Source organism: Purpureocillium lilacinum, assembly GCF_023168085.1.
Source record: "Purpureocillium lilacinum CBS 284.36 DNA, scaffold_1, whole genome shotgun sequence".
Taxonomy (NCBI): Eukaryota; Fungi; Ascomycota; class Sordariomycetes; order Hypocreales; family Ophiocordycipitaceae; genus Purpureocillium; species Purpureocillium lilacinum.
In genome coordinates this window covers 2,175,282-2,200,832 of record NW_027072111.1, presented here as the reverse complement: position 1 = coordinate 2,200,832, position 25,551 = coordinate 2,175,282, and the positions used below count along the sequence as shown (strand labels likewise).

Sequence of the window (25,551 nt, the reverse complement as noted above, 5' to 3'; positions counted from 1 at the left end):
GCGCGACTCATGCGACTCATTCACCTCCTCGCCAACTTCTCACAACGGACGTCGCCAAACGAGTCTGAAATAGCAACACCAGCATCAATCACGGCCGTGCAGGCCCCAATTGTAGGCAGCGGCCACGCTCCTCCACGAAGCACAGCCACCATCTGACCCATCAAACAGTGAGGCGAGACGAGGCAAGGCCACCCCACTCTCGGCAATTCAGAACCGGCCCAGCTCATGGGGTGATGGATATCAAAATGAGTCGAGTCGAGTTTCACAGGCGGGCGGGAGCGTCTTCTCTTCTCCTATTCCAAGGGGAGGCTTAAACTTTCGTCGCATCTCATCTCGTTCATGCAAAAGGCTTTTTCGACAGCGGGCAAACCTTTCGGCTATCCCAAGCGAGCGCCCGTCGTTGCTTGCTTCTTCCTGCTCCTGAGCCCAGTCCTGACCCTGAGGCTAGCCTTGGTTGAGTGTCGGGGGGCCCTTGAGCCAACCAACGCCTGGTCGCGCGGCTTGGGACTCGTGACGTGGGAGCATCTTGGCGACTCAAGAAACACATCCAGAGACCGGACTGCAACTGAACTTCATGCGACGGACCCGGCACGTGTGTGCAAGACGCGGCCCCGCCGTCATTGAGTTGAGCTCCGCGACATCTTGGTCGCACGCAGCGTCAGACTCTGCGCATTGAAACTCAAGTCAACGGGTCAACACAGGTGCCTTTGCCGTCCGTCGTCATGGCCGAGAGCCCGGACCCCTGCCAGCGGCTCGATCGCCCGACCCTCGAGCGGCGCCGATCCAAGAACCCGCTCAAGAACATGATGCAGCACCTCACCGTCGACGGGCCCGACAGCGGCGACGAGCCCGGCTCGCCGCGCCGCCGCGAGTCGCTCATCCGCCGCATCAGCTGGCGCAAGAGCCGGAGCCCCTCGGCGCACTCCGACGTCTCGTCCTCGAACCCCACGGCGGCTGCGGCGACGACGGTCCTCCGAAACGCCGATCCCACTCTATGCGCAACCTGCACGAGCTTCGCCGCCGACGTGGACTTGACCTTTGCCGAGATCGACGAGTCGTTTACCAAGGCGGTGAATCCGGCCGCGGACGATGGCTTCGACAACAGGGAGCACCTTGTCCAGCGCCTGACCGGACTCGACGAGAACCGCTGGACGGCGACTTGTCCGCTCTGCAGGCTCTTCTGGGCTGTGCATATCCCCGGCAGAGGAGAGGGCGGGTACTCTCTCTCGGGCTTTTCTACCAGAGACACGAATTACATGATTGACTGCGTCAAGATGTTTGACATGGCCCATCCCGCCAGGGGCAAGGCCGCAGGTCTCGCGCCGGGCTTCCTGGGCGTCGTGCCGAGCAGCCACGGGCGCATCACCGGGGACTGGTTTCGCAAGACGGGCATGTTGCTGAGGACGATGCCCGAGGCCATGGTCGAGCGGCAACCGTCGAGGCGGGGACGCTCTCCGGCGGGCGGCCCCCGGACCCCCGAGCCTCCTGCGCTGACGCTCAACGACACGTCATGGCTGCAGCAGGGAATATGGGGCCGCGAGATTGGGCAGAGTGCGGATCTGGGCGTTGCGAGAGACTGGATGCACTTCTGCGATGAGCACCACGAGGGGCGATGTAGCCGGCAGCTCATCCAAGCTGAGATGCCTGGATTCCGGCTCATCGACTGCTCCGCGTCGCCACCGAGGGTCGTCGAGGGATCCATCACGGCAGACTACGCGGCGCTGAGCTACGTGTTGGGGAAACCCATCACGGGGTCGTGGCCGAGGGTCGTGCAAGATGCAGCCATCGTCACGCGCGAACTGGGCATCCGCTATCTCTGGGTCGACCAGCTCTGCATGGAGGGCACAACATCCGCCGAGAGGGCACAGCAGATTGCGCGGATGGACGACATTTTCGAAGGCGCGGCCCTGACCATCATCGCCGCCCATGGCCGCGACGCAACACAAGGCCTCGCGGGCGTCGGCTCGACACCACGCGTCGCCCAGCCTAAATACCACTTTGCCGACTCCAACATCACCCTCGTGTCCACGATGCACGACCCGCGGCTCAGCATCCAGGAGTCGACGTGGTACAGCCGCGGGTGGACGTACCAGGAGGGCCTGCTGGCGCGGCGACGCCTCGTCTTCACGGCGCAGCAGATGTACTGGGAGTGCGGCGGCATGGTGTGCCCGGAGACGCTCGTCATGCCGCTGGGCCTGTACCACGACGCGCGCGAGCGGCGCATGGCCGACTTTGTGCGCCCGGGCCTGTTCAACGGCGTGTCCTACGTCGACGGCAGCTGGGAGGCGTGGAAGCGGCTGCCGCGGCCGCAGCACGACGACGACGACGACGAGCAGCCCAGCACGCTGAGCATCTTTCGCGAGTCGGACCGCCACATCGTGAGCTACGCGAAGAGGCGGCTTACCTACGACGAGGACTCGCTGAGCGCGTTCCTGGGCATCTCGCGCAGGCTAGAGAGGACGCTGGGCAGGGGCAAGCTCGGCAACTTGGTGGGCATCCCGCTCTGGGCGCCCGCGGGGGAGGACGGCTCGTGGGCGAAGTCGGGCGCGCCGCGCACAAAGGATGTGTTTGCGCTGTCGACGTGCTTCTGGCACCACACGGGCAGCAGCGGCGGCGGTGGCGAAGAGCCACGGCGCAGACCACACCTGCCGAGTTGGACGTGGGCAGGCTGGGAGGGCGCCGTGGAGCTCTACTCGTCCATTGTCGTGGCGGCCGCCGATCATGCCGAAGGGGCGAGCAACGGCAGCCCTTCCACGGCCACGGGGAGAGAAGCTGCGGTAGCTGCTAGTTCTACCAAGAAGCTGCTCAACCACCACTACGTGAGCGCGACGCACCTGACGCGCAACGAGCCGTCGTCTCTACGGTGGACGTACTCGCCGGCCATGGTGGTGCTGGCACCCGACGGCAGCGTCGCCTACGACTTTTCTCCCTCGCCGGCGACACCACCAGGGCGGCGCGAGCGGCCACCGCCCGTGTTCCGCCAGGGGCGGTACGCGCTGCGCGTGTCGGATCCGCTGGTGCTGGACAGGGTCAAGGCGCGGGCGCACGAGTCTGGAAGCTGGGTGTTTAACGACGTGAGCGTCGACGTGCGCATGAGTCGCGGCGGCCGAGGCACCGGCGGCGGCGCTCAAGAACAACAGCAGCAGCAGCAACAACACGGGACAGTCGGTGGAACATCAGGAGCAGCAGCACCAGCGAGGCCGAGCGCGATCCGCGAGTACATTGAGCGGCACGCGCGCGGCGAGCAGATGACGGTGCTGTGGTTCGTCGAGGACGCGACGGTGATGCTGCTGGTGGTGGAGCGGTCGACCTCAACCTCTGGGCGGTGGGAACGGGTCGGGCGCGCGCGCATGGCGTTCCCGGCCGAGGCCAAGGAGGTGGTGAGGCGGTTCGGCAAGCTCGAGGTGATGCTCAACCACCTGCCGCTGCGGCGGCTGGGCGAGGACATTGTGATTGAGTGAGTGAGGGCAGATAACGGTGACAAGCCAGACATGGCGTACTATTATGTTTTTTTTTTCGCAGGTGGCTGCTTATACAACATCCGGGCTGGCCGGCAAGGGAGAGGAGGGACGGATCAATCTGGTGGACATGGACCAGGTATGCGGGCGATGAGGCGCCGGACAAGGGGGGGGGGGGGGGGGGGGGGGGGGGGACCCTTCGCGAGAGGCGTCGTCTTGTTCCAGACACGGTAATTAGCTACATATTTTCTGGAACACCTTACCTGAGGAACTCTTCTTTTCTTGGACATGACGTGCCCGGGATCGGCAGCGAGTCGTCGATACGATGAATCTGCCCACGAACATGGAAATCAACAAGCCATTCGCATCGGGGCTTCAGCAGCATCATCCATCTCGTCCGGCGTCAGCATCGCAAGACGGTAACTAACGTTGGGGTTAGACAGATGGCAGAGACAACCAAGACAGACAGAGAGCTTGGCCAGCCGCACCAGAGTCAAAAGCCACTTACTGCCTGACTCTGGCCCCGTTCCGCAGGCCGGGGGCAAAGGCAGGTAGGTTGGTCAGCAGCTCAGCTCTCAGTCAGCGGACCACTTCTGGGCGCATATTTTGTCTCGCTCTGGATCCAGTCCCCCCCTTGTGCCCGCCCAGTGCCTGTAGTTAGCGACCGGTGGGCGGGCTCACGGAAGTCCGACAGATGCCGCCTGCGGGCGCGAGCCCACGGCAATCTCCACCTCTAAAACCCCGGCCAGTGGGTTGTGGTTGGGGTTCAGGGAGGGCGCGAGGCGCGAGCCGCTCGAAGGGACGGTCCCCGGCAGGCGCGGTTGCTTTGTCTAGCACGTCGTACTGTGCCGCCGTCGTAGTGGTGGTTTTTTTTTATTAAGTCATTCATGAGTGTGACTTACTGCCGGTGCCTCCGATCCAAAATCTCACCGCACATACCGAGGGAAAGCTGGTCCGGATTTCACCTGGACGGTCCCCCTCCGCTGACTCTTCTTTCTTTCTTTCTCTTTCGTCCCTCCCCTTCCTCTCCCCACATCTTATCCCGAGAAACCTCCCCTTTTGTTTGCGGGCGCGCACGAGACGAAGAGAGAGAGAGAGAGCAATGACCGCAGATCTCGCTCCCCCCGCCGCCGCCGCGTCCGGCACCGCCGGCCCAGCCACGCGCGTCAAGTCGGCCGCCTCGACGGTCAGCCAGCTCAAGTACCCACGCGGACACCTGGGCTACCTGAGTCCCCACGAGGACGACGCGCTGCAGCAGTTCAAGGCCGTGCTGGAGGAGAGAGGCGCGTACAAGCCCGGCCCGCCAGCATCCCACGACGACCCAACGCTCCTGTAAGCCACCGCCGCCCGCCGCCTTTCCCGCCCTGCGCCTCCAGTTTTTCCCCCGCCCGTGCGACCGACAACGGGTGCTGCTTCTTTGAGACAGTGCTAACGGGAGGGTCCGTCATGCAGGCGCTTCCTCCGCGCTCGGCGATGGGTCGTCGAGGAGGCGTACAAGCAGTTCAAGGACACCGAGGACTGGCGCGCCGCCAACAACATCGACACTCTGTACAAGACGATTGAGCTCGACGCCTACGAGCAGAGCCGCCGATTGGTGAGCCTTTCCCCTTTCCGCCGCTGCGAATCGCGTTGAGGCATGCACGCACGCACAAACCCTGGCTGGTGATGCGCGCCACAACAATCCACTGACCGACATCCCCATCCGCAGTATCCCCAATGGACCGGCCGCCGCGACCGCCGCGGCATCCCCCTGTACGTGTTTGAGATCAAGACGCTCGACAGCAAGACGGTCGCCGAGTACGAGCGCCTGGGCGCCAAGTCGACCTTCTCCGACGCGCAGACGGACGGCAAGACGCCGCCGGGCCTGCTGCGCCTGTTCGCGCTGTACGAGAACCTGACGCGCTTCGCGCAGCCGTTCTGCACGCAGCTCAAGGACCGCGAGAGCCCTGACGTGCCCATCACAATGAGCACCAACATCGTCGACATCTCGGGCGTCGGGCTGAAGCAGTTCTGGAACCTCAAGGGCCACATGCAGGCGGCGTCGCAGCTCGCCACGGCGCACTACCCCGAGACGCTCGACCGCATCTTCATCATCGGCGCGCCCATGTTCTTCAGCACCGTCTGGGGCTGGATCAAGCGCTGGTTCGACCCCATCACCGTCTCCAAGATCTTCGTCCTCGGCGCCCACGAGGTCCGCCCCACGCTCGAGGCTTTCATCGAGCCCGCCAACATCCCCAAGAAGTACGGCGGCGAGCTCGACTACGAGTTTGGCCAGCTCGGCAACCCGGACCCGGGCTGGGAGGGCGTCGTGCAGTGGGAGGAGGGCTTCGACAGGTTCCCCACGGGGCCGCTGCTGTGGGAGGACGTCGACGGCGGGGAGAGGCTGGCGTGCGTCGCGTACGGCACCGAGAACGGCCAGCCCAGGCGGACGCGCGTGTGCACCGTGCCCAAGACGTGGCCCGAGGACGAAGATGTCGCCGCCGCGGCGCCCGTGCCGGAGACCAACGGCGAGACGACGGCCGTCGAGGGAGGCGCCGCCACAACGAACGGCGTGCCGGCGACGACCACGACGACGAAAGTCATTGAGGGGACGCGGACGACGGACGCGCCGCATACGCACGACGATGGCGTCCAGACCGACGACGCGGTGACCAACGGCACCGCCATCGAGACGCTCAAGCTCGACGAGAAGCACCCCGAAAGCAGCAGCCCCGTCGCCTCGGCGGTGCCCGCGACCGTGGCCTAGCGTGCCCGCGCGCGTGCGGCTACGTTTGGGTTGCTGGCGGATTTGATCAGACGCCGCATCTCTGCGTGTAGTGATACTCGCGCAGAAGGGGCGATGTGAACAAGGAGGAGGAACATGAACACGGGAAGAAACAACTTTTTCTGCTTTTCGATACATACAAGGTATACCCAGAGGATGGATGGTGGAGTGGGCATTGCATGGCATGAGACGGGATGGAAGAGGCACAGGCACATGGTAGAATAGACGAGGATTCATGGGCGCGCGCGTGTCCATGATGTGCCATCAGATGCGGGCGGCGGGTGCGGCGTTTGAGTCTATTGCAAAGCAGTGGCTTGAGAGATTGTGCATCGTGGCACAGGAGACTTAATATATCTGCAAAGAGATATGTATATGCTCTTCGTATATTATATGTGTATGTCTATTCGCCGGGCCGACATGGTTGTTCCCTGTCTGTACGACGGGTGGTTCCCCTTCATGTATGACCCGACCACGTCAATGCCCATGTCTCCGCGACCTGGGGCTCTTGATGTAACCATACCGCGTCGTCTAGTGTTGTCATATGTTGTCGTTCCATCGGCCGGACTTGTAAAAACGTTAAAAGTCGCACTCTTTCGTAAACGGCCCCCGTCACTTCTTCACGGCGTAGCCCCTCCGCCGCCGCCACTCCTCGACGCCCTGCTCGATCTCGTCCCACGTCACGCCGTCGCGCACCAGGCGCATCGTCACGCCCAGCCGCTCCGTCTCCTGGTTGCGGCTCTCGTCGTCGAAGAAGAGCATGTCCTCGTACCGGATCCCCGTGCGCTTGTGCAGCGCCTCGAAGTGCCGGATCTTGCTGCTCGGGTAGATTTCCAGCCCCGCGTCGAACACGTCCAGCGCGCGGCGCGGCTTCACGTTCCCTCCTCCTCCAACACCACTGCTGCTGCTGTTGTTGTCGCCGTCGCCCGCCACCCCGCCAGCGCCGTCGACGCCGCCGCCGCCCGGCCGCAGGTGCAGCATCTTGAGCAGGTCCTTGGCCAGGCCGGGCGCGTGCGTCCGCGACGCGACGGCCATCTTGACGGGCCCGCTGGGCAGCGGCGGCGCGCCGGGCAGCATCCCCGCCAGGGCGAGCAGGATGGAGGGCACGTCGCCGTAGAAGGCGTAGTCCTCGCCGAACTTGTCCGTGGCGGCCGAGTGCTGCGCGTTGGGCTTGAGCGGCGGCGCGACGTGCGTGTCGACCCAGAACGGCCACAGCGTGTAGTCGAGGTCGAAGACGATGAGCTTGGGCAGCGGGCGCGAGGCGTCGGCCAGCGACGCGGGGAGCGACCACGTGGGCGTCGCCGGCTCCGACGACGAGCCCGCGCCTGCGCCCCCGAAGGCGGCGAGGCTCTGCTTGGAGCGCTTGCGCGGTAGCGACGGCATTGTGGGTGGATATGTGTGTGTGTGTGTGTTGCGCGCGCGGGGGTGTCGTTCCGCGGGAGGGAGGGAAGATTGGGTGGCTGGATGGATGGATGGAGGAAAGGAGGAAAAGGACGACGCTGGGCGGCTTGAGGCAGCAAGTGAGCGAGCGATACGAGGGAGACGTGGATGGATCGTGGATGGTGCTTGGTGGGGGGGCCACGACGCACCGGCACCAGCGCTGCGGGCCCGGATCGGCGCCGGGGGTTCAGGGTAGGCTCCGGTTGCCACGAACACTCGACGGAGCAGACGTTCTCAGTTGCCTATACTCTCGGATACGGAACCTTGGCCCGGGAGAGGGGGAGGGGACACTTGCTAAGTATATATGCGGCCGAGAGTGAGTCCAAACTGTAGGCTCCGTGTCCATGGCTTTCTACGTCTATCACAGACTTCAGGTCTGGTGTTTCACCTCACGTATAAGCCACCATCGTTACTTGTCGTATGTATGTATGTTGTTGACTACCAGCGAGAGATACCAGCAAGTGTCATGAGCCCGAGGCGTATATCCGCCGTCCTCTAAACCACGTCTCGCACACCTTTGCCTCCAGCAGCCTCTCCGCGTCCCATTCCATGTCCACAACGGCTAGGTTCGCATCCTTGCCCACCTCCAAGCTCCCCGCCCTGCCGTCCGCGAAGCAGCTATAAGCCGCGCCATGCGTCGCCGCCGCAAACGCAGCAACCATGTGCAGCGCAAACTGCGGCGTGGTCTGCTCCTTCCTCTCCGGTTCTCTACCCGAACGCCTCGTTGTGGCCGTGTACAGGTTCGGCATCGGCTTGTAGGACGCCGTGGGAGAGTCGGTCCCAATGGCGAGCCTCGCACCGCCCTTGGCTAAGGCGCCGTATGGGAAGATGTGCTTGCACCGTTCGGCTCCCAACAGTCTTGGCCACTGCCCGAGGATGGCCGGGTCGCTGTGCACAGGCTGGACCGAGGCGATGATGCCCAGTGGCCCCAGACGCTCTGCGTCTTCGGGCGTGCACGTCTCGAGGTGCTCGATGCGGTGCCGTCCGGACGGGTTGCCCACCGTCTCCAGCGAGTCGATGGCGATTTTGATGGCGGCGTCTCCGATGGCGTGCAGGGCGCATTGTAGGCCTGCGGCATCGGCTCGCTTGAGGACAGGCACGAGCGCGTCCCTGGACCAGATGGGGTCCGCGTTGCAGTGGTCGGGACAGTACGGCTCTCGGAGGGCGGCCGTGCAGGAGTCGACTACTCCGTCGCAGATCAGCTTGATGCCTGTTATCCTGCAGTCGGCGTTGGTGTTGGCGTTGAAGTCCTTGCGGAGCTCGATCGCTCGGTCCACCTGCTCCAAGTTCTCCTGGTCTGACCGTGGCAGAATGAGCCAGTGAACCGCGAGGGGGATGGGCAGAGTTTTGTTGGGCTGCTTGGAGCGGAAGAGCTGCAGCGCGTCCCACGAGCTCTGGTCCATGGCGAGCTCAACCAGCCCGGTATACCCAGACTCGATGTAGGCGTCGAACGCCGCTTGAATATGGCCGAGGGTCTCTTCCTCGGTAGATAGGTTGCTGAGATACGGCCAAACGATCCCAATGGCCGCGTTCTCGGAGAAGAGACCCGTTGGGTTGCCGTCCTGGTCGCGGTGAATCTCACCACCGGGAGGGTCCTTCATGTCCGCTGCGCCCATTTCCTTAATGGCTGCCGTGTTGAGCCAAGCCGAGTGGTTGTCCTCTGCGCTGATGTAGATTGGTCGCGGATCAAGGTCATCTAGATCGCTGGCCAGAGCGGCACCTCCTGTCGACGCCTGCAGCCACCCGCGACAGAGGATCCTCGGTAGTGCTGGGTTCTGAGAGGCGTATTGCCGAATCCCATCGCGAACCTCCTGTAGGGTCTTGAATACGCCAATGTCGAGCTTGCTGAGAGACTCGCCAGTCATCAACAGGTGCATGTGGCTGTCGATGAATCCAGGCAGGACAACGCGGCCACCCATGTCGTGCACTTTGGCGCCTCCGACGGCCATCGCATTTCGGACCTCCTCATTATCTGCCGACCCGACATACTTGATGTTTCCGGACTCATCGTCGATGATGAGGCAGTTCTCAAACCCAGGATCCTCCGATGCCGCGTTTACCGCGCGAAAGAATCGCCCATTGGAGAGGATGGTGCACATAATGCCAGTCGCTCGTCGGCTCGCACAGTCAGCAAGCACCAAGACACTCTCCGAGGCGCTTCTCAGACCACACTGCAGGTTCCTATTTCCGTATTAGTTCGGCGACGACAATCCAGCCCTTTTGGTGTCTGGTCTTTTGGCCGACGAGGATAGTTGGGGTCGCGCCGTCGGGTCCCGCGGGCACCCAAGTAGACTTATCGGTCGGCGTCCGCGGCGCGTACCAAACTTGAGAAGCTCGCTTGCGGTTAATTGACGTCTGCGCCACATGTTGAGGAAAGGTTATTGGCGAAGAGTGGGCGCGGAGCGACAACAGCATTCTGAGACAAGGTTCATTGGAGCAACTTTGAACCAAAGTTCGCCGTCAACTCTCTGATACATCTCCACCGAGGACCGGCCCGGTCTAGCTCTGGAATGCTGGGGGCTGGGGCTGAGGCCGTGAATTTTCACCAAGTTGAGCTATTTGACGGGGGCTTGCATGAAACGAAGATCTTATCTCTTATCCGTAAACGACGATGGAAGCTATCGTAGAGACCCCGCAAACCTGGGGAAACCATGGGGGAGGGCTGGCGGTTCAAAACGTGGACATTTATAATGCGCGTTGAAGCAGCTCAAGCGTACATAGTCATACATGTGTGCCCAACTAGCAATCATTCTATACCAAGATTCCTCTCTTGCGACTCTCAATCACCCGCCCCATTGCGAATGTCTACAACTCGCTTCCTCAGACAGTCCGTGAAGTTGATTGAGCGCTTGTGTCGCCACGTCCGCTTTCAACACCAAGATCTGAGATGAGCGACAACGCCAGCCGAGGCCATGCCGGCCAAGCTTTGGATCGCCAAGTGCATCCGCCAGGCACAGTCCAGCTTCTTACAAGTAAGTAGACTCACGTCGAATCATAAGCCAATTGACTCCCAGTGTGAGTCCTGACGCCGTGTCACCAGGCTACGACTCGACTCAGAGCGGCGAATTGATCCTCATCCCGACCCCTTCCGATGACTACAACGACCCTCTGGTCAGGCCATATCAATTACACCAAACATACCACAGGCGCTGACAGGCATACTAGAACTGGTCCATGTGGCGGAAGTGCCTCAGTTTTGGGCTTCTCAACTCTGTGACCACGGCCACCTTCACCGCGTGAGCCTGTCAAGCCGCAAACGGTGGCACCATACTTGTGCTGACCGAAACGCCAGGCTAACTACTTTGACGCTCTTTTGGACACAGATGCAAGAGGAAATTGACCTTTCGACCCAGGACTTCACCTACGCTCAGGCAATCCAGCTCGTCGGACAAGCCTTCACCTGTCTCGCCCTGTTGCCCCTGATTAGAAAGTATGGACGACGGCCTACTTGCATCGTGTCGTCGGCCGTCGTTTGCGCATGCTCGTGGTGGAGCGTATACATGAAGAGCGTCCCTGAAGTCTACTTGTACAACTTCATCATGGGAATGGCCGCCGAGGTCAACGAGGCGACCGTTCAGCTGAGTGTACGAATATGCAACCAGCACAAGCGCAGAGGTCAGGCTGACACGCGGAGCAGATCCAAAGCACTTTTTTCTTGCACCAGCGAGGCACCACAAACAGCATCTACATGGCGTCGGTGCTGGCTGGCTCATTTCTCACACCCATGGCTGCGGGTGTGCAGGCAGTGGAAGAAGGATGGCGGGCGTCGTACCGTGCCCTCGCTATAGTCATGACCCTACTGGCCGTCCTGTTCATCGTCGCATTCGAAGAGACCAAGTTTGAGTCGACTGTCCTTCAGGGAGCAGCGGCAGAAACTGAAGAGGTTACGCACGCGGAGTTGACCCTCGACGAAAAGGACGGCATTAGTATGCATGGAGACGGCGAGACGGGAAGCGAGAGGCCGTCATTCCCTCGTTATCTTCGACTCCAACTATTCAGCACTTCGAATGAGTCTCTCTGGAGGTCCTACTACCAGCCGACTTATGCATGCTGGCTGCCACACGTCATATTCGCGTCACTGCAGTTCGCGTCTGGAGTCTGCTGGCTCGTCTTCATGTCCTCGATGATCTCGATCCTCTTCACGGCTCCGCCCTACAACTTCGACGCTGCCGAGGTCGGCTACATGTTTGCGGGGCCCTGTGTGGGAGCCGTCTTCGGCAGTCTCTACGGCGGGCCACTGGTTGACAAGGCGGTCGTCTGGTTCGCGCGACGCAATGGGGGCTTGTTCGAACCCGAGATGCGGTTGTACCTGTACCCCCTGCCGGCGCTGCTCATGTCCGGAGGCATCATTCTCTTTGGCGTGACAGCTGATCGGGTAGGTCTCCCCTCGCACAAACAATATGCACCCGATTCACGTGCAATGTGTAACGCTGACCACGAGAATAGGGCCTGCATTGGATCTACCCGAGCATCGGCGGTGCCTTGTTTTCGTTCGGGTATGGTGCCGTGGGAGACATAGCGTTCACTCTTGTGCTCGACGCGTTCCCTAATGTGAGCCGCCTCGGCAAGAATTTGCCACTTCCTTGTTGTTTAGTGGCTGACCGTCCACAGGTCTTTGCGCAATCATTCGTGTGCATTGCCTTTTTCCGCAACGCGGTGGGCATCACCGGCCCCTTTTCCATCACACCGTGGCTCGACACCATGAGTGTCACCAACATGCACATTCTTGCTGGATGCCTTTGCATCCTCGTTAACGCCTTGGCACTGCCGCTGGCAATCTGGGGCAAAAAGGCGAGAGTTGCCATCGCGCCGCGCTACAACCAGCTGTCACAGCGTCTTGCTGAAGAGTGATTAGGGGGCGCCCTGACTGAAGGGAGGAGAGGGGTTGCCGACTTCCGTTGACGGCGGCGCGCGCTCCTGAGCTACGGCTGACAGCGCATGGGTTTAATAAAGCAATCATGCTCGTACGTCCCAGTTGCTTCTGCTTCTATATCGGGTCCATCGGGACTCTGCGAGTGACTGGCCTGTTAGCGAGCTTGTGATCGGCGGTCGTGTGCCTGGCGATCCGGGCGGCGCGGAGGAATCGTCCGCACGGCTGCGCTCCGCCACGTCTCAGGCGAGGCGAGCCAACGACCGCGGAGGCGTCACACTTTTGGGCAGGCGGGCTGACAACGCTTTGTTACCCCTGGTCTAAGTCTGCCCTCCCCGCCCAATCATCACCAAAGGAGCAGCCAAGGGAAGTCGGCCGTCTACGTTTTCGGACGCTCGGCCTCGCCCTTAGTTGCGGCCGATTTGCTCCTGTGGGATACGAGGTCACTTGCCGCCGTCCGCCGGGCTGCCCAGGTTCTTGGTGGCTGAAAGCCCACTTCGCGCGGCTCCCAAGGAGCGGCTCAAGGAGCACACGGATGGGGTCGGACAGGTTGTTTTCCCCGCGCGGTCTGCTTGCCCCTGACTAGGCGGACTCCACTTGCAACATAACCCCACGGGGCAAGGGTACGCCACTTGGCTCGGGGGGCTCCGGTTGCTCGATCGGGCTTGGACGTATGAGGTTTTCTCTAGAGCGTGTTGCCCAGAGTAGACAGAGGAACAATGGTCGCAAGAGGAAGGGAATTGCTACGGGGGGCTATTGACACGGAAAGAACGGCGCTGCAGACATGACTCAACAGCGCCCTCGGCCCTTGACTTGTCGCAGACGAAAAAGCAACTTGGTTGGTGTTCCCGGTTCCGTGGTGCTAATCTCGTCCTGCATCGTCCAACCTCAGGATAGGGTGGGAAGGAACAGCAGCCCTTCCGCGCGTGCATGAGTCTAGGCCTGGGCTAACTCCCGGCCTTGCACAAGCCTATGTCTTGGGCGCGCTCGGATTGCCGAGGCAGCCGACAGAAGAAAGCACCTGATAGTCGCTGCGTCGACACTCTCCTAGAACTCCACGGATAGCCCCCTATTCAACATTTGCACACGGAGGGCTTTTCAACTCGCAAAGGCCAGGATTCACACAAGAATACATCAGTTGATTGCGGCAAGCTGGGTAAATTGAAACACGGTGCCAATGAGGGAGCGTCGTTTCTCCCGAGACACGATCTTCCCGTTCGAGTGGTGGAGTCTTCGGGGCCGCGCCGAACGCGCTTCCTGATGTGTTTGTCCCCCCGAGTCCGTGCCTTGGCCCGTCCCCTTCTAGCACCATCTTCACAACCTTCACGACCCACCTAGACCTATGCCAAGCAGAATGCGATTGGCAAGGAAAACCTGTTCCTGGCCTGACCACCCGGGGTTGTCAGCCGCTTCGCTTGCTTTTGTGCAGCTTCCTTACGGGATGCAGTATAGCTGCTCCGACTTACACGGGGGCAGCCCACATGGTAACAAGGGCGGGCGCATCTCCGGTGACATACGAGCACAGAGAGACAAGGCCTGACCAAGCCGCGCGTGGAAGGTCAGGGGAGAAGGAGCGCGGCTCGGGATATTGCTGCCTCGTACGGAGTGCGTGATCGTACATGTATATATCACCGAAAGTGACACCCGCGCCCGCATACCTAACCCTCTCCCGAAGGCATCGGTTTCACTCGTTTACTTACCGACCCGACTGGAGCGTGTGTGATCTGGCAAGCCTGCCTGACAGTTTTCGTTCTCAGTCGATACACTCGTTACAATCTTGTTGAGCAGTACGTTTCGCAATGAAGTTCCTCACCCTCGCCTGTCTGGCGACCTCGGCCGTCGCCGGCGTCGTCAACCGCGATCCCCCTACCGGCGTGTATGAGCGCGATCTTCCCCTGATCACTGGCATCATCACCAATGTCGGCAATGGCCTCGACACCCTGGATGGCGCCGTCAAGTCGTTCAGCGGCGACTCCAAGCCCGTCGAGGACGCGTCCGCGGCCCTCGTCGCCACCCTCAAGGACGGCAAGACCAAGGTCGACGCCTCGGGAGACCTGACTCTGGGCGACGCTCTCGGTCTCCAGGACCCCGTCAAGTCTCTGCAGACCAAGGGCGAGACTCTTCTCACTGACCTCAAGGCCCGCAAGGCCGACATTGAGAAGTACAACCTGTGCGACATCACTCGCCAGCAGGTCACGGACATCAACACCAACTCCAACGCTCTGATCGACTCCATCGTCTCCAAGGTTCCTCCTCTGGCCCAGGGCATTGCCAAGTCGCTCGCCGCGCCCCTGATCGAGACTCTGAAGAACGCCCAGGCGGAGTTCAGCGAGGCCAACTGCAAGAACTCGGGCACCACCACCACGACCTCGGCTCCTCCGGAGACGACGACGACCACTGCCCCCCCGGAGACCACCACGACTACCGCCCCTCCGGAGACCACCACGACCACTGCTCCGCCGGAGACCACCACGACCACCGCTCCTCCGGAGACTACCACCACGGACTGCGACGAGACCACTACCACGGCCCCGCCGAAGACCACCACTACGGACTGTGACGAGACCACCACGACCGTCGCTCCTCCGGAGACCACCACCACGGACTGTGATGAGACCACCACGACGTCTCCTCCCGAGACTACGCCTTGCGAGACTGAGACGGAGAGCACTGTCGCCCCCACGACCACGTCTAAGCCGGAGACCACGCCTTGCGAGACCGAGACCGAGTCGACGGTTGCTCCCACGACCACCAAGCCTGGCGAGACCACCACTCCCTGCGAGACGGAGACGGAGAGCACCGCCGTTCCTACCACCACCAAGCCTGGCGAGACCACCACTCCTTGTGAGACGGAGACGGAGACGACTGCCGCTCCCACTACCACCAAGCCCGGTGAGACGACCAAGCCTGGCGAGACTACTACGCCTTGCGAGACGGAGACGGAGTCGACCGCAGCTCCCACCACGACCAAGCCAGGTGAGACGACCAAGCCCGGAGAGACCACCACGCCTTGCGAGACGGAGACGGAGACCACTGCTGCTCCTACTACGACTAAGCCTGGCGAGACCACCAAGCCCGGCGAGACGACTCCTTGCGAGACGGAGACTCAGCCCACTGGCGTTCCCACCACCACCAAGCCCGGCGAGACCACCAAGCCCGGCGAGACCACCAAGCCTGGCGAGACTACTAAGCCTGGCGAGACCACTCCTTGCGAGACCGAGACTCAGCCTACTGGTGTTCCTACCACCACCAAGCCTGGCGAGACGACCAAGCCTGGCGAGACGACGCCCTGCGAGACGGAGACCCAGCCCACGGGTGCGCCTACCACCACCCAGCCTGGCCAGACCACCAAGCCTGGTGAGACTACTCCTTGCGAGACGGAGACTCAGCCCACTGGCGCTCCCACGACGACCAAGCCCGGCGAGACCCAGCCCGGCGAGACCACGCCCTGTGAGACGACCGGCCCGGGTGCCACCAACCCTCCGGCCCAGTCCACCACTGCTCCGGGCGGCAACCCCCCGCCTTGCGAGACCTGCCAGCCTGGCGAGAGCTCCACCCCCGGCGGTGTCCCTCCCGCCGAGAGCACCGGCGCTCCTGTCCCCCCGGCTGAGAGCACTGGTGCCCCCGTCCCTCCGGCTGAGAGCACCGGCGCCCCGGTCCCTCCCGCCGAGAGCACCGCCGCGCCCGTCCCTCCCCAGGAGACGACGCTCGTCCCCGTCCCCAGCAACCAGCCCCCGACTGAGACGCAGACCCAGTCTCCTCCTCCTCCGGTCGTGACTGCTGGCGCCTCCTTCATGGCTCCGGCCGGCGCTCTGGCCATGGCCATTGCCGTCGCGATCGTCGTGTAAAGACGGCTGTATGTGTAACGGACAAGCTAGGGTAGATATACGGAACCTGGTAATCACGAAATGCGGGAGATATACCTAAATCTTAATTCTGCGGTAAATATTAATAATTGTCACAAGACTTTGGGGGTTAAGTGCCTGGGCCTGTCTAGAAACAGCATTGACGGTTTTCATGCATCGACTTTTGCTTCTTTGCGACATAGGCTTCGACTTCCGGGAGACGCAGCCTTGTATACCCATGTCATGTCTGGCCTGCGTGCACTGTAATCGACGGGTCGCAGGATGCTTGACGCAACCAAGCTCATGCTGTGGCGACAAGAGTCCACTCGCATGCGTAGCGAAAGTGCGCAGCTTGCTCCACGTCAGGCCTTGATGCTTGCCGCATTGCGTTGAGGCGACGACGCATAACACGCCACTGCGCTGTGACGCATAATGGGTTGAGACGGTTGGTTCGGCTCTTGGACCTGGCGTTGGCGACGGACTTCTTGCGGGAGAGTGGTGGGTTTGCGGTGCTTGTTACGCCAAGTACGCATCTCTGGCGGATGCTTCGCAAAGCAAACAGTCCCAAACGGACGAACGGAGAGTCAGACTGCATGCAGTCCAAGGACAGTTTCGTGGTCGTGTAAGAGCGTCGTTGACCTGTAGGTGGTGGAACGGAGCAAAGGTGGCGGGGTCACGTCTGCGCTCTAGAGGGCAAGCGGCGCTCATCACTGGCAGTTGCGCGTGCGCTCAGGCCTTCGTTGCTCCACGTGATGTGGACACCCCACCAACTTCCATTCCACTCCATCATCTCCCAAACCTAAGCTGCGATCCGTCCCGCAGGAGACGCTTGTCCCTGAAGCTCCCGCCCATCTGTCGCCGTGCGATTGACGCCCGACCGACGTCGACAGGCGCATATCCCACTCCTACGAACCTGCCTCGTCCAATCTATCCTTAGCTCTGCCGAAGCTTGCCGCCTGCGACGCCTGCCAACCACGCGGCCGACGCATTCCCTACCGACACACTCCCGACACCGCCCCGCGTCGACCCGGTACGCGCTCTCGTCTGGGCAACTCGCGTCCTGCGTACGCCGCGACCCTGGACACGCGGGAGCCAAGCGCCCTCTTGAGCTCGCCGCGGGAACCAGGGCACTGGATCAAGCACGATGAGTCGCACGCTGCCGTCGCGGCAGGCTGAAGAGCTGTGAGTAGCAAAGTCGACGCCGCGATACCCCTGGCCGAGGCCGCAGCTAACAGCACCAACACAGGAACAAGTCCATCATTGCCTACCTGTACTCGAGCAACCTGCCGAATTCCGCCGCCGCCCTGCGAGAGGAGGCCGGCCTGGGCGAGGATGTCTTCGATGCCACGACCGCAAAGAAGTACGAGACACTGCTGGAGAAGAAATGGACAAGCATCGTGCGCCTGCAAAAAAAGGTACCCTGAGTCGACCCCCTGCCCCTTTGTGCAAATAGTTACCAGCGATCAGCAACTAACACTTTGTCCTGAAAGATCATGGACCTCGAAACCCGGAACGCCTCGCTGCAGTCTGAACTCGACAACGCGACGCCTACGTCCCTCTCCAAGCGAAATCAAGACCCGACATCCTGGCTGCCGCGGCTGCCCTCACGACATACGCTAGAATCGCACCGAGAAACCATAAACTGCGTCGCCTTCCACCCACGGTTCTCCTCTATCGCTTCCGGCTCCGACGACTGCACAATCAAAATATGGGATTGGGAACTCGGGGAGCTGGAACAGACCATCAAGGGCCACACGCGGGCTGTGCTGGGCCTTGACTTTGGCGGGCCGCGAGGCGCCCCGCTGCTGGCCTCGTGCAGCTCTGACCTCTCCATCAAACTCTGGGACCCGGCGGACCAGTACAAGAATATCCGCACCCTTTCCGGCCATGACCACAGTGTCAGCGCCGTGCGATTCATCCCGTCAGGAACGGGCGGGTCGCAGTCGGGCAATCTCCTGGTGAGTGCCAGCGGCGACAAGACGCTGAGGATCTGGGATACGACAACTGGCTACTGTCTCAAGGCGCTCAAGGGGCACACAGGGTGGGTGCGCGATGTTTGCCCGTCACTCGATGGGCGGTGGCTCCTTTCCACGGCCGTTGATCACACGGCGCGATTGTGGGACATTTCGGTACCGACTCCAGAAAACAAGGTGGTCATGATCGGCCACGAACACGTGGTACGGTGCTGCACGTTTGCGCCGCCGGCTGCTTACCCGCACTTGGCAGAGTTGGCAGGCTTGAAGAAGCCTCCGCCCGCGTCTAGCACAGCAGAGTTCATGGCCACGGGGTCCAGAGACAAGACGATCCGGCTATGGGACTCGCGCGGAACGTGCATCAAGACGCTCGTGGGGCACGACAACTGGATAACATCCATCATCTTCCATCCCGGCGGCAAGTACATACTATCGTCGGCCGACGACAAGACAATACGATGCTGGGACCTGACGCAGGATGCAAAGTGCGTCAAAGTGCTGAGCGAAGCACACGCGCACTTTGTGACGTGCATGAGGTGGGCACCGGGTGTCCCCAAGGAAGTCAACGGCGGAGGGGCGCAGGAACAAGGCGCCGAGGGCGACGACGCGGCGAAGAAAAGGGCGAGCGCAGAGGTGACTCCGGAGACGATACGATGCGTCATCGCGACGGGCAGTGTCGACAAGACGCTAAAGATTTTTGCGAATTAGGACCTGGAAAGTACCGGCAGCTCGCGGCTCGCAAAGGGATCGGAGCGAGTTCTACGATTATGAGACTCAAGACGACAATGGTTGGCGGCAAAAGCGTAGGGCGGCTGAGCAATGGCTTCATGTTTGTACCGCTGGGTATGGCTGGCGCTGCTGGGCACGGCGAGCAAGACCGACGTAGAGTCATCAATGCTCCGGGGGCCGACGGGGTGCAATTTCAAGGCCGATAGGAAGGGTGGGCGTCAATGCAGACGCACGTTTCTCCTGATGGTTGGTGGCGGATGCCTCGCAAGTGACTGTGTGTCGAACTGAAGCTTCCACGATGGCCGGCACGAAAACCGTTGCAGGGTCTCAGGGTGATGTCTTGCACAACGGGGCTGGCCCTTGCATGTGACGCCGACGCAGTGTGTAGCGCCTACGTCAGCTAGAAGTCAATGGACACGGCAGCACACAAGCAGGCAGACCTGCAAGCGCTTGTGCCACGGGGTCGCGGGTGCGGGTGCGGGCGCAGACGCGGACGCGGCGGCGGGGCGACGATTGGAGCAAGTGCAGGAGACAGACGTCACGGTTGCAAGCCACTGACCGAAGGCGCGCGGCAGCTTGATCTGGGGGGATCGATACCTAAGGACCTGCACTTGCAAGCTGGAGGTTGCGTACGTAGTGGGTGTGGGAGCTTCCGTCATCAGCGATCACCTAGCGACACCTGTCCTTAGCTTAGGCAGACGGAGCGGGCGGGTGGCGATCAGCTTTCTGCTGCTACTGCCCTGCAACCCACAATCGCCAAAAAGAGTTGCTTCGTTGTAATTAGACTGAAATCGCATCCCTATTCAGGACGGCTGCAAGGACAAAGGTAAATCTTGCCAGCCAGGAGTTGCAAAGCAAATGCACGACCCCTTCTGGCCACTGCGGAGGGAACAGCAGGCGGATATGAGGCCATCTAAAATACTGTACACCCGTCAGCTCCCCACCTTTGTTCCCGCAGCGGGCACCTGGATCGTTGCTGGCGCCACGCACTGTTGGGTTCTGTGAGGTGCTGAGGCGCCGGGCAGCTTGGTGGCACTTGGGGCGCCTGTGGACTCGGGAAGGGACGGTGCGCGGGCGCCGGGGTTGTCCATGCAGCAACCGACTCCCTGGGAGCGTACCTAGGGCGGGCTCCAGCTCTCCAGCCAGCGGGGCCTCCACGGGCATGGGAACCTGGAATTGATAGCTCAGCGGCCCAGGCCTCCTGCGGGCTGCAGCTCCAGCAGCTTCCATCCGCCAGCTCAGCCACCGAAGCTTCCCGCACGGGTCATGGCCGGCCAGGCCAGGCCATATCCACCCAAAACCTGACCTTCTCCCAGCCTTGGAACTGAGGTGCTCGCTCGAGACTGAGCTGCGCCTGCGCCTGTCCCACCCACCGCCTTTGACCGTTTCCAGTGGACCAAAGGCCCCAGTTCGTCCGCCTCCGCTTTCTACCAGGTTCCCAAACCTCCTCTTTCTTTGCTGCTGGCCTCTTCTTCCCACTCGTCTTCCCACCTCACCACCACCCACCTCCCAGCAACAACAGCTCCTCCGCCCCGACCGCTGCCAAGCTCGGCGCACAAGCTCCCCCTGCGTTTCCGCATTGTCCGATTGCACATTTCGCGGCATCCGCAATAGACAGAAGCCTCTTCCGTCCGTCGAACCAGCAAGCAAGCAAGCAAGCAAGCTCCCGCACAGCGCAAGCTCCTCACCCGCCCCGCGTTTTTTCTCGCCCTCGTCATCATCGTCGTCGTCGTCATCGTCGCCAGCTAGCCGCGCCCCGGGCAAGGACACGGAAGCAACACCCGAAGCAATGGCTCCTCCGCCGAACTCGAACCTGCCTCTCCAGGAGCGGCTCCTGGCGCTGGCCAAGACTCTGCAGTGTATGTCTTCGCCGCGAGACGCTTTGTGGACGATGAGATGCTAACAATGCGGTGTGCAGTTGCATGGTTTGTTGGGTGCGTCCCCCCAATCCCGTCGGTGCTTTCGAGCTGCCTTGCCCCGCCGCAGCGCATAGAGGAGCTTGACAGAGCTGCGCTGCGACCTCGGGCCTCTCGTGAGGTCACCTTGGATGCCGCTCCGTTGCTTTTTGGGCAATGCGGCAGCTAGTCGCGCCGGCGAAACACTTCGTATCCCAGCACTGCAACAGCCGCTGACTTGTAACAAACAGGCACCTGACGCTCATCCTCTCCACCATCCGATATGCCTTCTCCTGGCTGCGCATGAACTACTATGGTGGCATGGCCCAGTTCTCGTACCGAACCTCTTTTGTCGCCGCCGCCGTTACCTACGGCATCGTCGTCTACAAGACCCAGCGGGCGCGCGCGAAGTCGGGCAGCAAGATGCCGGGTGGCATTGTCGGCCTCCTGTCCGATGAGAACGTTCAGTATCTGCGTATGTCTCCTTCACCTCTGCCGCTGCGTACCCGCCTCTGGAATCACTTGCTGACGTGTGGCAGTCATGGCTCTTGTCTGGCTCTTCTCTCCCCAGTACCCCATCGCCCTGCTGCCGTACTCGGTCTACTCCGTCTTCCACGTCGCCACGTACACGCGCGCCAACCTGCTGCCCGTCCTGCAGCCTCCCCCGCCCGCCGCGGACGGATCCTCTCCCCGCGTCAAGACGAGCAGCCCCCTGGCTGAGCGCATCGGCAACTTCGTCAAGGAGTACTACGATGCGTCCATGTCCATCGTCTCGGCGCTCGAGATCCTCATCTGGATCCGTGTCCTGCTGTCGGCCGTGCTCTTCCAGCGCCGCTCCTGGATCCTGCTCGCCCTGTACACGGCCTTCCTTCGCGCGCGCTTTGCGCAGAGCAGCCACGTCCAGAACTCGGTCACCCAGCTCGGCGCCCGTGTCGACTCGCTCGTTGGCGCCCAGGGCACGCCCCCCGCCGCCCGACAGGTCTGGGACGGCGTCAAGTCGGGCGCCAGGCAGTTCCACGATGCGACGGAGCTGGGCAAGTACGTCAACACTGCCGGCCCCGCCAAGAAGACTTCGTAAGCGGCCATTGGCTGCATCACGAAGAGCTCCTGAACCTCAGCCAAGTCGGCAGCAGCACGTTCCCTTGTACAAATGTTTGCGCGACGGCGGACCTACGGAGACGCTCAATCGACCTGCATCTAGGTCGGCCTGGTTCAGCGATGCACAGTTATGCACAGTCGTCATGTGGAGTCTACCCCTGAAATTGGACCCTCGTCGGCTCGCGAACCGTTCGAGCCGAGAACATGGGTAGCAACGAGGAGTAGAGGCGAGAAACAAGGTTGCGGCACAGCAGCCTTGGAAATGGAAGAATGGAGCAAGCAGAAAAGTATAAGGCACGAGCGATGAGTACGTGGCGGTATTCCGGCGGTTGGGACGGCAGTGGATGTTTCAAATTATGAGGATAGGGGTTGAGGCTTGGACGGCGGCGGCGGCAGCAGCAGCAGCAGCAGCAGGCGCATTCGATGGATGTATTCACACCCGCTTGCGGTGTCGGCCAGAGGGGATTGTACTTTTGTAACAGTCGGTTTGGTTTCTCGTCTATGGTTAAACAGCAGGGAACAAAGACGCAGACTTTCAACTTTCTCCTTGCCACGGGCTCTCGGCTGGCTGTGTTGCGCCGCTGGAGATGCCACAGTTAGCTGTGAGCAAGCCTGCCCCAGCAATTACCGTGGCGGCTGGCTGGTTGATGATTGAATGGTGGGGTCGAAAATGGTGGTGGAGGTTTTGCCGCGCTTGCTTGTCGACGATGACGTCGCTGCGCCGCAAATGGGGCGGCGTCTGACCGGCAGGTACGACCCAGCTGCGCCTGCAATTGCTGCTCGCCGCGTAGCTTAGCTCTGGGCTCCTCTCCATCGTAATAAATCCGCGGGCTGCGCTGCGCTGCGCTGCCTTGGTCACGCACACGGAACCAATCAAGCCGAAGCGAAACCCCCAGCCTGGAACTCGCTCGCTCCATCGACCATCATCGGCGTCCTCCTAGTCGCAGCACATCAAGCATCGAGCGGTGCCGTCATCGCTGAGGTGGCCGCACCCTGCTCCCTCCATCGGACCTAGAACACGGTAGCGGGCCTGGAGCACTTCCTCCGGCTGCATGCTGCCGCCGACCGACCGTTGCACGACGCCGGACACGTGCCCACCTGCAGGGCAGCAAAGCTGAGCAGCGCATTGCTGTGCAGAGCATCGCACCGCAACGACACAAGACATCACTCACTCGCTCACGCGTCGATTCAGTAACAATCCGTCGCATTCACGGCTGAGACTCCCTTGATTCTGCGGGGCTTTCATCGGGTCGACACGGAGATAGGAGAGGCGTCCCTCTGCTGTGCTGTGCTGCCCCCACCAGCCGGCCATGGCTTCGATCCTGCGACAAATCGTCGCCGGCCCGCGGGCGAGACACCCCGAGGCAGGGCTCGATCTCTGCTACGTTACCGATTATATCATTGCCACGTACGTATCTGAGTTGTTCCTTTCCTCTTTATATATGCATGATGCTCTCGCATCGGCGTGGTCGTGCTTGTCGCCACCCTCATGAGCTCACCATCTTGTTCACCATGACCTATTCACACTCATGTCTCGGAATGAGACTACGCGGCCCCGTATGCCTCACCTTTTACTAACAACTGAGTTGAACACAGATCTGGTCCGTCACAGACCTACCCTCAGCGGGCCTACCGCAACCCGCTGGATCAGCTTGTAAACTTCCTCGACTCAAAGCATGGCGAGGACTGGGCCATATGGGAGTTTCGCGCCGAGGGCACTGGCTACCCCGACGAGGCCGTGTATGGGCGTATTCGGCATTACCCTTGGCCGGACCACCACCCACCTCCCTTCAGGCTCGTGCCTATGATCATGGCCAGCATGCGGAACTGGCTGCATGGTGGTGAGCTCGAGGGCGGGCGAGTCACTCACGACGGTCAGCCTGCCTGCTCTAATACGGCCGCCGTGGAGGGAAACAAGTCCAAGAGCCACGGGCACGAGAGGAAGAAAGGGCGTGTCGTTGTCGTGCATTGCAAAGCGGGCAAGGGACGCAGCGGCACCGCCACGTGCAGCTACCTCATCTCGGAAGAAGGATGGAGCGCAGAGGACGCGCTCGCACGATTCACGCAACGGCGTATGCGGCCCCAGTTTGGCGCCGGAGTGTCTATCCCCTCGCAGCTGCGCTGGGTAAGCTACGTCGAACGCTGGACGCAGCATAACAAGAAGTACGTCGACAGGCCCGTCGAGATCATGGAGATACACGTCTGGGGCTTGCGCAACGGCGTCAAGGTCGATATCGAAGGATTTGTCGAAGACGGGCGCAAGATCCGGGTATTCCACACATTCACCAAGAAGGAGAGGGTTGTTGTTGAGGCAGGCGTCCCCGCGGGCGGCGGCTTCGGCGAGATGATGTGGGAGCTTGCCGGGTATCCAGCCGCTGCGACAGACAAGGCTCCGGAAAGCGCAGAGCTTGCTGATGCGACAAACGACAACGATGGCGAGAAACCTGATCGAACGAATTCTGCTCCTGCCTCGGAGAAGAAGCGGGAAGTGTTGATGCGCAAGGGGACAAATCTCATACAAAAGGTGTCCAGTCAAGGGGCTCGCATGTCCTCAGAGAAGCCAAAGGCAAAGACGGGGCTGGATGGCAACACCTCGGCCTCGAATTCTTCAGTCGACGTGCGCACTGAGCCTCCTGACGAACACGAGCCCGGCGGCATGGCCGTCATACTAAAGCCAAGCGAACCCATCCGCGTCCCGACCAGCGACGTCAACATTTCCGTCGAGCGCCGCAACAAAACGCACAAGAGCATGGGGCTCACCATGGTCTCCGCCGTGGCGCACGTCTGGTTCAACGCCTTCTTCGAGGGCCAGGGCCCGGAGCAGGCAGGCAAGCCCAACGAGAGCGGCGTCTTCTCCATCGAATGGGACGCCATGGACGGCATCAAGGGATCCAGTAGGAAAGGGTCCCGCGCCCTTGATCGCATCGCCGTCGTGTGGAGGTTCGCTGACGAGGGCCTACCGAACGCGGGAGAGGATATTCCCGAGCCGGCCGAGGGGGAGCCCGTGCCGCAGCTCCAGGCCGCCAACTGGAAGGGCGAGACGGCCGAGCAGGGCCAGCAGGACGTCGCGCAGAAGGACCTCGGGCTGCGCACGCAGTCCCCCGCGAGCGTCGACGTGAGCAGGGCGAGCAGCGTCAAGAGCGCAGAGGGCACGACGGGTCCCGTAGCTGGCGCGGCGGCCAAGATGGCTACGGCTGTGGGTGTTGGTGCCTCGGGGGAGGCCGAGTCCGGTGAGGCCAGCGGCGACGAGGCGGGCTCCATGGCCGGAGTTCGGGTCAGCGGCCCGGCAGGCGAGGAGGACTTGGGACCGACGGAGGACGAGAAGCCCCCCGAGGCGAAGCCGTAGCCTGCTGCTGGCCTTGGAGTCACGTAGTCAAGGGGGTAAGAATAGCTGCCCTTTAGAAGAATGGTTATCAGAAATTATCAAAAATTGTGATTCGCTATGTGACTGTTGATGGCGAAAAAACCAACGCTGCTGCTGC

General features: G+C 61.7%; 9 protein-coding genes across 9 annotated transcripts; 7 read left to right on the top strand and 2 right to left on the bottom strand.

Annotated features, from left to right (window-relative positions):
• Positions 1-722: 722 nt before the first annotated feature.
• PLICBS_000387 (uncharacterized protein) lies at positions 723-3,461 on the top strand (the record flags this gene model as incomplete). Its single annotated transcript, XM_018318621.2, has 1 exon — positions 723-3,461. One exon carries the CDS (start codon positions 723-725, stop codon positions 3,459-3,461), a length of 2,739 nt encoding a protein of 912 aa, XP_018184146.2.
• A 1,099-nt stretch (positions 3,462-4,560) lies between these two features.
• PLICBS_000386 (uncharacterized protein) lies at positions 4,561-6,204 on the top strand (the record flags this gene model as incomplete). Its single annotated transcript, XM_018318622.2, has 3 exons — positions 4,561-4,790; positions 4,911-5,052; positions 5,167-6,204. The coding sequence occupies 3 exons, from the start codon at positions 4,561-4,563 to the stop codon at positions 6,202-6,204; spliced, it is 1,410 nt and encodes a 469-aa protein (XP_018184147.2).
• Positions 6,205-6,831: 627 nt separating this feature from the next.
• On the bottom strand, positions 6,832-7,602 carry PLICBS_000385 (uncharacterized protein; the record flags this gene model as incomplete). The annotated part of the gene is made up of 1 exon (XM_018318623.2): positions 6,832-7,602. One exon carries the CDS (start codon positions 7,600-7,602, stop codon positions 6,832-6,834), a length of 771 nt encoding a protein of 256 aa, XP_018184148.2.
• Positions 7,603-8,123: 521 nt separating this feature from the next.
• On the bottom strand, positions 8,124-9,758 carry PLICBS_000384 (uncharacterized protein; the record flags this gene model as incomplete). Its single annotated transcript, XM_018318624.2, has 1 exon — positions 8,124-9,758. The coding sequence occupies one exon, from the start codon at positions 9,756-9,758 to the stop codon at positions 8,124-8,126; it is 1,635 nt and encodes a 544-aa protein (XP_018184149.2).
• Positions 9,759-10,571: 813 nt separating this feature from the next.
• On the top strand, positions 10,572-12,510 carry PLICBS_000383 (uncharacterized protein; the record flags this gene model as incomplete). The annotated part of the gene is made up of 7 exons (XM_065599589.1): positions 10,572-10,635; positions 10,700-10,770; positions 10,825-10,895; positions 10,952-11,243; positions 11,297-12,034; positions 12,106-12,210; positions 12,271-12,510. The coding sequence occupies 7 exons, from the start codon at positions 10,572-10,574 to the stop codon at positions 12,508-12,510; spliced, it is 1,581 nt and encodes a 526-aa protein (XP_065455661.1).
• A 1,818-nt stretch (positions 12,511-14,328) lies between these two features.
• On the top strand, positions 14,329-16,377 carry PLICBS_000382 (uncharacterized protein; the record flags this gene model as incomplete). Its single annotated transcript, XM_018318626.2, has 1 exon — positions 14,329-16,377. The coding sequence occupies one exon, from the start codon at positions 14,329-14,331 to the stop codon at positions 16,375-16,377; it is 2,049 nt and encodes a 682-aa protein (XP_018184151.2).
• Positions 16,378-17,518: 1,141 nt separating this feature from the next.
• PLICBS_000381 (protein with putative role during mitosis) lies at positions 17,519-19,055 on the top strand (the record flags this gene model as incomplete). Its single annotated transcript, XM_018318627.2, has 3 exons — positions 17,519-17,556; positions 17,621-17,789; positions 17,865-19,055. The coding sequence occupies 3 exons, from the start codon at positions 17,519-17,521 to the stop codon at positions 19,053-19,055; spliced, it is 1,398 nt and encodes a 465-aa protein (XP_018184152.1).
• A 1,810-nt stretch (positions 19,056-20,865) lies between these two features.
• Positions 20,866-22,049, top strand: PLICBS_000380 (transmembrane nucleoporin; the record flags this gene model as incomplete). The annotated part of the gene is made up of 4 exons (XM_018318628.2): positions 20,866-20,935; positions 20,995-21,010; positions 21,223-21,446; positions 21,511-22,049. The coding sequence occupies 4 exons, from the start codon at positions 20,866-20,868 to the stop codon at positions 22,047-22,049; spliced, it is 849 nt and encodes a 282-aa protein (XP_018184153.1).
• Positions 22,050-23,379: 1,330 nt separating this feature from the next.
• Positions 23,380-25,415, top strand: PLICBS_000379 (uncharacterized protein; the record flags this gene model as incomplete). Its single annotated transcript, XM_018318629.2, has 2 exons — positions 23,380-23,477; positions 23,666-25,415. 2 exons carry the CDS (start codon positions 23,380-23,382, stop codon positions 25,413-25,415), a joined length of 1,848 nt encoding a protein of 615 aa, XP_018184154.2.
• Positions 25,416-25,551: the final 136 nt, after the last annotated feature.